Genomic DNA, 12,790 nt, shown 5'->3' on the forward strand with positions numbered 1-12,790 from the left:
TTTCTCCACAGTTTTGGCGCACTGCAATCCTGCTGAAATAATCGGTGAAATGAAATCCATCCCTTCGAGTTCCTGATTTTTGTTATTTGTACCTTATATGAATAAATTTTCCGCAGGAATCATAACGAAGGACAGTTTCTAATGGTGTCTTTATGTTTTAGTCATTGCCACGTAGTGGCTAAACAATTATTATTTTGGTTCGGTTCAACTAAATTCCCTAAAATTCATCAAATTTTTTCAGGTTTCCAATTCCTGATTTAAGAAGTGCAAATGACATGGACAAACCGCCTTGGTGGCAGAGACGGATACGGCCTGATTCCATGCACCTCCAGTTAATCGATGTCAATGTCCGTAGTCATGCTTCCACTCGGCAGCCAGCCAGCAGTTATGAATTGCAGTGTCGTCACATAAATGTCCTATTTCAGGTACTTGCAAGTATTTAGCATGCTCTCTCTCAGGCTCTATCTCCACGGGACGTTTCATGGGATTTTTCCCAGGGAAAAATCTCACTTGCAGAGTTGGGTGAAATATTGAGTTAGGCAATGCTTATCACAGTAACGAGCGGAGTCCTCGTGGGGTCCTAAGAGGGACTCAGGGAGAAGGAGAAGAAATTTTGTTGTTATGTTGTTGTGTTTTGTTGTTATGTGTTTTTGTTGTATGAAGAAGCCCAGAAGTTTCATCCCTGCAATTCGAACTTGGGACAATTCCCATAAAACATCCCGTGGAGACAAGGTGCCAGAAAAGTCAGTGAAGAAACAGTTTGAATTCAGAATGTCTTCAGAGCTAATCAGTAATTGCAGGGTGTCTGCCATCCGTAGAAACCGGCAAAACTGGAAAATATCAGGAAGTTTTATGTCATCAGGTGTAAAAAATATAGGGAAATGTATCATAGATCAGGAGATATTTATCAGAACTTATACATGCAAGAAATCAGGAATTTCCATTTAAAATTGTCAAAAAACTCAGGAAAATCCAAAATGGAATTTTAGTAGACACCTTGAACTAAAACTAGAAAAACAAGAGAAAATTCTACCTAGAACTGTCAAATGAAACTCCTCCTCCTTAATTTTATGTACTCCTGTGGTTTTCAATGATTGGAAAAGTGTACAAGTTTCTCTGAGATCAAAGACAATGATGTTAACATTTTGCCTAAGGGAAATATTATATCTCCTGGAGTGGATGTTTGCTCCCTCTTAGTTCCCTCTTTTTCTTAAGTATTTTCGTTTTACAGAAATTAGTTCCATTAGCTGTGATACAATGCCAGTCTTTGTCTTGGTGGAATACTAATTGGTAGTAGATTTTAAGAAATTTTGACTCGAAAACTTTTAATTCAATTTAAAATTGTCTTTGCAGAATTTTAATTGGTGGTAGATTTTAAGAAATTTTGACCCGAAAACTGTTAATTCAATTTAAAATTAAATTGCAGTTATAGTTCCTTTTGAATGCTTTCTGCAAGAAAATTGAAAAGTTAGAAAAAAACAAGTATTTAATAAGAGCTTCATAAAATGATTTTTTGTCAGTTCACATTTACATAGAGTAGGTTTTCAAGAATAAATCAGGTAAAGCACTCGTACATGTTAAAGTTTACTGTCTGTCATGTGCAAATCGATCATTTTTTTGTTTACAGGAAGATACAAACCCTCTAGTGCCAATCGCTAAATTCTACATGGATGATAAAAGTAATGACTTCACAAGTTCAAATATTGCAAAAGATTTAGAATTATTGAGGTGGGTACTTTTTTCTTGCAATCTCTTCCTAACGGAGACTCCTTGAAATGTCGTTCCTCTAACAATCCTGTGAATTCTGGTCCACACTATTTTGAGAACACTAAGCATGAATCCATTTTAAACTGAGCAAGTTTCATTACTAAATACCTAGCATAAATAGATGTGATAAAGTTAGTGCAAGTTTGAGATTCATTTTAGAATGCCTTTCAGGCTTAACCTTCAAAAAGAAATTTCTGCTCTAAAAGTGTGAAACTTTTCCAATGTGTCAACAATTTGAGACACCAAAAATATTAAACGCTGAGTACATATTTTGACTTTCCTCCCTACAGACTAAAAAAAAGGAACCTGTTCCAGGCTTTCTACATTATTAATTTGATTTTTCCTGAATGTAGTTCTCATACTTCATTCTTTTAGATAGTAATCAATTAATTATTTGTGACCATACATTGAAATTTATTTACATACACCAAATATTTATATGAAGTAATATTATTTTACATTGCGAAGTTAAGAATTTGCTTCAGCCAGATTTCAGTGATGAAGTGTAAATTTTGAGCACTCTTCCTCAACGTAATAGTGACATTTATTTTTCAATTTTTCTTTTCAGAATCGTAGCAAGAATTTACCCTGCGGTTCCAGTCAGCGAATTAGAAGATGATCTCTCTTACATGAACGAACCTGCTTCAATGGCTCAATCTTTCTATATCAAATCAGATAGTAGTGAACCCTCTCTCTTCAGCTCTCAAAAAGTCGTTCGAGGCAATGAAGGGATAAGTAACTATTCTCGTAAGTCCGATTTCATTTCTAAACCTCGCACCCCTGATGTAACCAATGCTAATCATCCTCGATCTCTGAATTTGAAAAAAGTATGACCAGTAGTTTCATCATTAAGTTCACTTTTTCTTGGTCCTAGGAATGATGATTTTGGAAAATTTTAATTTTGATGAGGAAAACTGAGAACGTCAAGTTTAATTTTAAAATGAGCTACTAAAATGATTCTTTTCAATAGATGGTCAGAAATCTGGTTTTAATGTAGAATTTTTCGCATTTTTTTAGGGATACCTGAAAAACTCACGTATCTGGAGTGTTTGTAACTTGAGAGAGTCCAAAACTTTTTTTGAGCTTTGTCAGAAAAAACAAAGAAAATTCAGGATATTTCATTTTCATTTTTTCTATAATTGACATTTTTGTCGAGAAATTTTTTTCTTGAAATCTGTCCACACCCTGTCTGTGCTACATGAATTATATCTCTCTTTCAGAGGAAAGCGATGAACTAGTCATACCTGCAAGTAAAGAAGAAATGATGGAATTTATTGAAGATGCTAGTCACAATGCTCACATACAAATCGATGCAACTTTTCCATGTGCCAACATCTGTTTTCCCTCTAAACATCTGTATGAAGTCGTTTACAATAGGTAAGCCTCGTAATGTCTCTTCTCTGCTGTTTATCAAAAAATTATTTGTGCAATGTATGTTATCAAGGATATGAGAGAAATACGAATATGGATGCAGTTATGCAAGCACATCTACATCAGTAGGGCTTGAAAAAAAGGTCTCAATGCAATAGTTAAGGATCAGCAATGTACAGTAAAATCTGAATAGGATGACTCTTTCAACAATGTAATGGCGACTTTTCTGGTCCTGTCAAAATCCCTACTCTAACATTGTATCTTTGTTTAAAGAAAATACCGCTGCTGCAGACCTTGATTTTATTTAACGATGATTTCGTCAGCTTACGATGGAAAAAAAGGTTTTACTTTTCACAGAACACTTAAAAATACTCGGAATAGAATCTCATCACAAATATGTTAAGGATTGAGCGCGACGCTGTCTGTGATGCGTGAACTCAGCGTCTGTCTAGGTGCTATATCAAAAAAACCACTTTTGCCTCTACTAGAAGTCAAAACTTGTCAAGAATTTTTAATTCTCATAGACTTCTTTTGTTTGAACGTTTCTGTTTCATCCTCTATACTTCGGTCGCAATATTCAGTAAGCAAGCTAATATTTACATGTATTGCAAGCGCCATTTGTGATGTTGCCAAACTTCCCAAACTTGTACGATTTTTTATAGGAAAACTAACGAACAAAGCTCTCGAAAATTTTACCTAATATTTCTCTCATCATCAAGATTAATCCCTGAAATTTTCTCAAAAGTATTTGCAAAAGTCTCAAGAAAAAATTAAAACAAGATTGAAATGCTTTGCAGCACAGCACCTGAGCTTAAGTGGCGCTTGTGATACTTTGGCCATAAGGTGGTAGACTCCAAAATTTTGTGAAGAAATTTTGTCCCGGTATTTCTTAGTCTTTTTTTAATTGCGTTATTTTTTACTTTTTCATTATTTGCCCAGGTTGAACACTGATCTTTGTCTGTGGACTCCATCTGCTCCAAAACAAAAAAAATGGAATACTCTTGATAGTCTGAACTCGATAAATTTCTCATTTTGCAAATCTGGATTACATTATGGTATGTTTCCCTCCTCTTATTTTGTGTTCTCACCATTACTCATGTTCAAATCAGCTTCTGAACTAATCTGAATATTTTTCTTGTTTGGACAAGTAGTTTCAATTTCAAAACAGGGCTCGATTTCAAATTTTTGGCATATTGTCCATTCCACAGTCACTCTTTTGGAACTCATTGGTTTGGAACCGTTCGATCATTTATTTTTTGAGAAAAAGACTTATGTAAGCCTGGGCGGGAAAACTCTCTCTCCCTTGTAGGACACCGTAATCTGACTCAGGTAATACTTGAACAGCTCCTGTAAACTCTACCGCCTTAAAAAATAAACCACATTGCCTGCAGTTTTGGAATCCTAGAAAATGTCTCAAAGCCCGATTCTTCAGCAGTTTTTGACCAAAATTGCTACCCTGAAAAATTTGCTCCTATTCAACAAAATTTTTTTCTCATGAACATGCATTACTTAGAAATATCTCTTTTTTTCTCTTAGCTTCAAATTCTGAATCAGAGTCGGAATCAGAAGATGGCGTGTCTTATTGGGTCCAAAAAGCTGAGCCTGTGAAAAAAGCCAAAGGACAGAGCGAGTTTACTTTCACTCTGAACGTCGGGGAAGGTGTTTTTACTGTTCTCCCTCACAACAAAGTAAGTTTTTCTCTTTCATTCTCACTACAATAAATTGCATGAATATCATATCATTGACTGTTCTTTATAAAATCCTATGCAAGAAGAATCAAACAAAAAAAAATGAAATAAAATTGGTGGAATTTCTCGTCTTCAACAACATGAAGATAGTTTGTTGCATGTGTAGAAAATACTCTGTATCCACCCCTTCTGTTCGCAAAGTCTTTTTCGAATGAATCCTTTAGAAAGCCGTATACGTGTGGAGGAAAAGTAATCTTTTCAGGTTGAAAAAAACAGGGGTAAAGTTAATTTTAAACAGTTTGGAAGTCTGTCAAACTGATTTTTAAAACTGAATAATATTTACTGTGCATACACACATCTTGCCAATTTCAACTGGACGTATTTCTGCCAAACAGAATTATGTGCATTATGACAAGAGCCGTGCTATGCCTATATTCTTAGGGGCTCAGGGCTCATGCCTGTGAAAAGTACCAGTCGAGATGAACTGTTGTAATTTAATTTTTGGCAGATAAAAAATTTTCGAAATAATTATTCTGAAAAAACTCATTTTAATTTTTTCCTTTTTTTTCCAGGATAAAAATGGAGCTGTGATTCCGGGACAAAATGGAAAACTAGAGTTTTTATTCAAGCAAGGCCTTGTATTTTTTGTCTCCAGCTATAAAGGCAATGTTCGTGATAATTATGCATGCGTTCAAGCTGGGACAATCTCTCTCCATCATTCTAGTAAGCATAGCTCTCTAATATCTTAATTGAAACAACTGTGGTGTCAAAGTTATTTCACGATTTTCTTTCACATTTTGCAGCTAGTGGCAACCATGGTTTTTACTTGGGCGTAAATATGTCTCTACTGGCTGGACGCTCATGACTTGTCTCTTTGTAAATGCATCCAACAACAGCTTTTCAGTATTAGGCGCACTTCTTTTACTCAAGGAAATCCCTGGGTAAAAGCTGCAATGGAAGACCTGACGGAACCGAAAAAAATTTTGCAAGTTTTCAGCTTATCTCTCCAAAGGAGTAGCTTGACATTTTCCATGAGAAGTGGAAAGAGTGTTAGTTCTCAAGAATTCCTCACAAGAGAGAATCTAAAAGAAGAAAATGTCCTTTTTTTGTGAGGGGGGCAGCAAATTTTGGTCGTAGGGAAAGAAGGCTGAAAAAACAAGCTCTTGGTCCAAGAGCTTGTTTTTTCAGCCTTATTATGACTCGACATAAGTACCTTCTACCGCTCAATGGAGAAGTGAGAGGCGGCTTAAGTAGTTCCAGGGTTTTTTCAGTAATTACAAAGACTGCTCCGCATTTTCTCTAGAAGTTGCTGTGTCTTACTCTTAGCTTGGAAGTTAATAAATTATTTTTGCCTAACTTTTCATCAGGTGCTGTAGTTCCTTGCTCACCGGCATCATCTAGTGCCAGCTCAAATTCATCAACGAGTTTACACCTTGATCCTACCATCTACCAGTCTTGTGAAGAACTTCTCAAAGATTCTTGTTCAGACATGCTGGCTGTAGCAGTCAGTATTAAAGTCAACGACTCGCGGGTGAAAGTGAGTGGCAGTTTCAGCTTATCTGTTTAGTGCCCTAGTTTCAGAAAAGAATAGTTAAAGGAAGCATTAAGCATGGAAAAAAATTGATCCTACAGAAATGGCAATGTTGTATGGAAACAAGCCAGAATCTACAGGAAGTGCTAAATTTATAAATCTAATTAATCAAATTCTGCCAATAAATTAATGCACTGTTTATACCTCCAACAGCTAAGAATCTGTATAAAATCAACAAAGAAAATTGCATCTCAATCAAGTCTCAATGTTGCTAGCAAACTAGTCTGCTGAGAGATGCAATAAAGCCCAATGTAAATAAACAAATAATCCTTAAAACTACCATCAATTTACCTCACGTCTGATTTCAGTCATTCTGAAGCATTTAAAATATGATCCATCCAAACAATTTAGTGATAGCAGGAGCAAATCCTTTGAAACAATTGAGGTCATGTCTAGTGAAATTATTTATTTATTTAGGTAAGGTCATCTGACATCTCCTTCTTGTCCAAACTTGTTGCCAGAAACCTAGATAATAGTGCTTGAGAATGCTGAAAAATCGAAAATTTTCCATTTGAATTAAAAACTCTGAATCTTCCTTGAATTCTCTGTTTATTTACTTTTAATGGATTACGTACAATAATCGCGAGATCTTAGCGTTTCTCATAATTTTCTATAACATCCTTAATTTTAATCCTTGCAGACTATCCGAGTAGCCTGCGCCATCAGTGATGCAACGCTGCGGTATCGAATGTGTCCGACGGACAATAATTGGTTCAATCAACTGCTGGATTTCTTTGATGTTCTCTCCTACCCAATTATGGGTTACACACCATCCCAAATCGTCACTGAGCTTCACATCCAATTTTTCAACTGCGCTGTGGACTACAGGTGTGTATTGTTGAGTTTTTTCCCTTTTTTTCAGTATTAGGTAGACAAAAGTCAAAATTTGATTTTAAAAAAACTTTACAATCTTGTTTTTTTTTATTTTCTTAAGATTCAAGATTTTTTTGCAAAATAAACCCAATCATTTCAGTTTTTTTATTTGTTCAAGTTCCTAAAAATAACCCAAAAATATCCAAAAGCTTCCAAGAACTACAGCGAACCAATTTTTCTCTCGTGTAATATTTCATAAAGGATGAATGATGTATCAAAAATGAAGTTGGGACATTTCTGCTGTGGTATGTTGAATTTCCTACAAATGAAATTCGGAAAGTTTCTCCTTGTTTTTTCTCATTTTTTATTTAAGATATGTAGAAAGATGTGTTGTTTTTTGTTGTTGTTGTTGTTGTTTTTTTTTTTCGAGTCTATCATTTCTGCTGCAATCAATTAGAAATATTTGTTCTTTCAGCAAATGGAACTTATTTACCCTTGATCAAAAGGCAGGAATTTGCAGCAAGAGACGGAAACTTCAAAATGGATATTGCATGAATATTATATATCTTCGTACAGCATTTATTATATATTTTCTAATATTAGTATAATAGTTAAATACTATGAGATAATTACTTTTACTGAAAAAATTATTCTGTATTCTTATTTTCAGGCCTCTCTACTTACCCTATGCTGCTTTGCTATCATTCGGTAGTTTCAATCTCTCTAGCAATATCGTCGCTCGGACAAGTTCATCAACTTTAAGGTTCATGGCAGAAGAAGTCGCTCTTGCCCTCACAGACAAAGTCTCCGTGACTTCTGGACGAACTCTTAACGTGAAAAAAGATTATATCTGTGTGGTGAAACTTGGATTATTTGAACTGTCATTGCGTAAAACAGAAAACGCCAACAGTCCAAAGATTGATCTCCGTGCCTCGAATAATATTGTTCATGTACGAACTTGCTCAGACTCTGCTTGTATCCTCCTCCAACTCCTATCATACATCGCCTCGGATGGTGATATCGCTACGGAAACTCCAAATTTTGACTCAAGTTCAATAACGGAGAAAACCAATGAGTCAATGGTAGAAGAGGAGCAGATTGTGACAGAGAGCGAAAGTTTGACAAGTCCTGCTGGCAATGTTCATTTGATGATGGAAGATGCCATGATGGAGTCCAATGCTATTCCTGAAACAAAATCAGAAGGTTTGTATTGTTTATAATGATTCTCTAATAATTTTGTTCCGAGGAAGTTTCTGTGCTATAGTTAAAGAGCCCTGAAGTTCACAGTTTTTATTAAAGTTAAAAGAAAACCAGCTAAGCTTACATATCTCTTTCATTTTTCCCCTGTTGATAAGATTCTTCGTACTAACGTGGTTCATTTTGAGGAAAGAAATTTCAATTTTGAGGGTTTTTAATTCGCTTCAAGCCAAGGAAAATTTTGGACATTGAAGTCTAATCGTTTATCATGGTAATTTTGTTGTGTCAGAACAAAACACTTTTAACAATTTACCTTTGAAAGGTTTTTTTCACTCATTTACTTATTTTTTGAAACTGAATGATCCGTTCAAAGATTAAGCACATTTAATTTTAGTGGAAAATATGATTTATCAATAACATAAGAAAGCTGACTCTGTCTATGATGCAATGTTTTTGCATTCGTTGCAGGCTTTAACTTATTCTATTTTAAAGATGGTAATAATTTTTCTTCAAACTTCAAATGGCTGCTTGCTTAGACAGGCTGATATTGGTCTCAATCAATTTCTTCCAACATCTTCAAATTGAGACTAAAGCAAACTCAATAGGTTGCTTGGTTTTTAATTAGAGCGTCATTTTTGATCATTTGGGACACCCTATATATTTGCAAACCTGTTCCCCTCCAAACTTTCTGCCTCATAGCATAAAATCCCTGTGTTTCCTAATAAATTGTAAGTAGCGTCTAAAAATTAAGCCTCGCAGCAAAATTATCTTTCAAGTTTAGAGGTGATGTCAAAACTGTATGCAGAAAACAAATGATAGTTTCCTCAAACTTGCCTGAAAGTCTCTTGTTCAATCGGGAAAATACTGAATGTGCCAATAACATTGTTTTGTTTTTCAGAAGAAGCTGTGATAACGAATGGTGCTGGGGACATATTTCTGTTCCCCGATGAAAATCGTAGCGACAATGTAAGCAGGTCACCTTCTAATTGGAATGATGATGATGTAGAGTACGGCTTTTGCTTGCTGGAGCAGAAAGCTTGCATGGATAACTTGGTATGAAATCTTTTTTTTGTCTTTAACTCAATTCTCATCATTTCCATTCACCAGCTTAAATTTTCTTCAGAATTTTTTGCGATAGACATCCAAAGCATAAACTGAAACCGAATCACGTATGTACTTCCAATTTCACCTTATCAAAAATTAAATAATTAACTCCAGCAGCCTGATTGTTGAAATTTTTAGTTTGTTGGGACGACATAGATGACATAGGTTAAAAGACGAAGCGTGATTGGTCGGCTATGTCTTATCGCTGCTTTATCGTGCCTTTGTCAGGTGGAATGATCAACATACTGTCGGAAACTTAAGAGGTGCCGTTAGCTTGTCGAGAGGTCAACCCGACATAGGCACGACAAAGCAGCGATAAGACATAGCCGACCAATCACGCCTCGCCTTTTAACCTATGTCATCTATGTCGTCCCAACAAACAAAAAATTTCAACAATCAGGCTGCAGATTGATGTATTCTCCTGTCTATTATGAACTTTGGTTCAAAAGATTAATCTGAAAAATTTTGATCTTAAATTGTAACATTAAAAAGAATGTGACGTATAACTTTTTTTTTTCAGACCTTCTCACTGCCTTCGATCACCTTTTTTCCTAATTGAACTCTAACAAATTTGATAACACGACCAGGGAGTAACTGATGAAATATAATTATAAATTTTGCTCGCTTTTTTTTTTTAACTCTGAACATACTGATGGTGAAACTAGAAGTATTTTTATCCTACTTTGTAACTCTGCATTTATTCTATCGTGCAGATTTTAAATCTCAAAAACCGTGCATAATGGTCAGTGGCCATCCAGACTTCCTATCTTATGTTATTTTTTATTTGGGAAACTAATCTTCGTATTATCTCAGGAATGTCTCCGATTTTTCCTCTTTGTTTAAAGAATATTCTGTGAAAACTTCCAACAACAGTGAAATCGGCTCGTTTTCGTTAAAGAAAAATAAAGCAAAAATTTAAAACATTTTAAGAGATATGAATCATTTCTGAATGATTTGAATTTGAATTGATTTTCTTTCATCGATGAATTTTTTTGCTTTTGGAAGACAATTATTCCTTGCTTTTGCACTAAATTTTGTATGACTTCTCATTCCTAATAGCATTGAGTGAAAACATTCAATGGGTAAATAGAAAAATGGGTTTCGTAGGAAAATTAAACTCGAGTTATGATTTTGAAACATCTCAATGAAGGTGCAGCTTTCTAGTTTCACCAGCAGCGGAGTATCTTGAATTGGTGGAATTAAAATAAGTGTTTAACCAGATTCCTACACAGGTTATCAGTCTTAATTTTACGCGAGGTTTTAATATAACTTTGAACGGTTTGCTTTTAAATTCTTTCCAAGCGGTGCAGAACTGCTTTGCTTCTTTCTTCCTCATGAAACTGCGCTTTCTAAGCTAAGCAGCATCTGCTTTTTGCAGTCTGGAGTAAAACCACTTGCACCCTCGAATCCTTTACTATTTTTATCAACACTATTTGGACCGTTTCAAGCAGAATGGTACCAAGCCACATCAGCTATCGCTAAATTTAATTTTTTATATGAAAACTGTTTTGCGGATTTTTGTGCAAATTTCAGTGGATTTTCTGCATGGCTCGAAGTAAATTCCTCATGATTTTCAAAGGATTCTGTGCAAACATTTTCTTGTAAAAAATTAAATTGCCAAATTGAATTTGTCAAAGTGACCTTGTTCCTTTCTGCTAAACACAGTCCATTTATCTGTTGGCCACTAGAGGTTCAAAAACTTCATCCCAAAAATTGTTCAATTCTATTGTCAGTCGCAAAATATCTTTGTGAAGAAACCAGTGTTCTAGTTTTCTTGCAGCTAAAGAGGGTTTTTTGACCGGAATTGTAAATATTACTAAAATAGTAAAAATGAAGGCCTTGAATAAACCCAGTAAATCAATTTCTATAATTTTACAATCTATCAACGTTTCCGCATTCTGTTGAGAATATGCTCGAAAAAGTATGTCTCAATACATTTATAGGTTTAAAAAATAGGTGTACATATTTATTCATTAATTTTTCATCAGCATTTGATTTTTCTCCCTTGGCAAGTCGCATGATGCTAATCTTGGTGCTTATGTTACCATATTTTATTTTTTAATTGATTATCATTACAGTCTAGAAGCAGTCTTCCAGAGGTACGAACTCTGAACTCAGCGGCAATAAAAATCGTAGACAATCATTTCAATATCCCAGTAGGCAAAACAGATGTTTTGAAGGCGCCAGACCATTTCCCGGTTCCAGCTCGACGGTATACGTTGAAAGAAATGACTGTCGTATGGCACATGTACGGAGGATCTGATTTTGGGGACGCCAAACCCAGTGAAAAGTATGTGCCCATCAATGAAAGGTGCGTCATCAATTTGAGTAATCTTTCCTCTCATTTATGTATCAAAAAATGAACAAGTTTAGCCCAATACACAATTAATAATATAATAACTATAATGCCAAAGTAATAGTAACAAATATACTGGAATGAAAGCAAGAAAGAAATTCAGATTAAAGGGCTGCCCCTAAATTACGTAACTCTAAGGGGAGAGGGTTTGAGGAGATTGGTACACCATTTTCTTTTTACGTGTTAGAGAATAGGGATCTACGTCACAAAAGCATTACAAGGAGGGGAGGGGGGTAAAAAATGCTGAAAAAGTAAGTTGTGTAAGTTAGGGACAGCCCCAAATATCTTAACCATCATGGAGATTTCAACAAGGAAATAAAGGTAACTGCAGACTTGAATCAAAATAATTCAGAACAAGCAGTTCCAACGCCAAAGCGTTGGAGGGCGCTTCTTTGACAAAGTATATTATTATCAGTTTATATACCCGAAGACTGACGAAGATTGAAATAAAAGTGGGAAGCTTTTCCCATTAAACTCTTCAGAACTTCAGGACGACAACGAAGATCTAGAAACATCTATAAGCACTAAGTGATTAACCTTTAGGTGGTGCATGGAATCATAAAGGATACCGTGTAAATGAGACGACGGGAAAGAACGGCGGAACGTCTGATAAAGCTAGATGCGTCAACGCGATCTAGCGGACAGCGGCGTCGCGAGGTAGGGCGCGCGGGTCGCGGCTCGCGGGGCAGCGTGGCAGTGAGAACAGGAGTGCAGCAGCGGGCAGGGGAAGCGTGGGTCGCGGGGAAGATAGCGACCGCGGCGACGCGGTGCCGGCCGGCGGTGACATCAACGACATCGGCGCTGGCTGGACCCATAATCACGGCGTGAACACTCTGCCAGGCAGCGCTAATGTCACCGCTAACTGGAGTTGGGGGTCCTTATTTATTCTCTTGGTCCATGACA

The 12,790-nt window shown here is 35.9% G+C and overlaps 1 protein-coding gene across 2 annotated transcripts in view; it reads left to right on the forward strand.

The window, feature by feature from the left end:
• Positions 1 to 12,790, forward strand: part of Atg2 (Autophagy-related 2) — a 35,455-nt gene that overhangs the window by 13,803 nt on the left and 8,862 nt on the right. The window contains exons 14-25 of one of the 2 annotated variants that reach the window (XM_019062304.2): positions 242 to 425; positions 1,628 to 1,728; positions 2,336 to 2,514; positions 2,988 to 3,144; positions 4,078 to 4,193; positions 4,675 to 4,826; positions 5,399 to 5,549; positions 6,194 to 6,363; positions 7,058 to 7,245; positions 7,901 to 8,433; positions 9,326 to 9,393; positions 11,610 to 11,842. In XM_019062304.2, coding sequence (XP_018917849.2) covers positions 242 to 425; positions 1,628 to 1,728; positions 2,336 to 2,514; positions 2,988 to 3,144; positions 4,078 to 4,193; positions 4,675 to 4,826; positions 5,399 to 5,549; positions 6,194 to 6,363; positions 7,058 to 7,245; positions 7,901 to 8,433; positions 9,326 to 9,393; positions 11,610 to 11,842 — 2,232 coding nt within the window. Of the gene's footprint in view, positions 1 to 241; positions 426 to 1,627; positions 1,729 to 2,335; positions 2,515 to 2,987; positions 3,145 to 4,077; positions 4,194 to 4,674; positions 4,827 to 5,398; positions 5,550 to 6,193; positions 6,364 to 7,057; positions 7,246 to 7,900; positions 8,434 to 9,325; positions 9,481 to 11,609; positions 11,843 to 12,790 lie in introns of both variants that reach the window. The other variant, XM_019062303.2, reaches the window with a different exon arrangement.

Source organism: Bemisia tabaci, chromosome 8 (genome assembly GCF_918797505.1).
Source record: "Bemisia tabaci chromosome 8, PGI_BMITA_v3".
NCBI classification, from domain to species: domain Eukaryota; kingdom Metazoa; phylum Arthropoda; class Insecta; order Hemiptera; family Aleyrodidae; genus Bemisia; species Bemisia tabaci.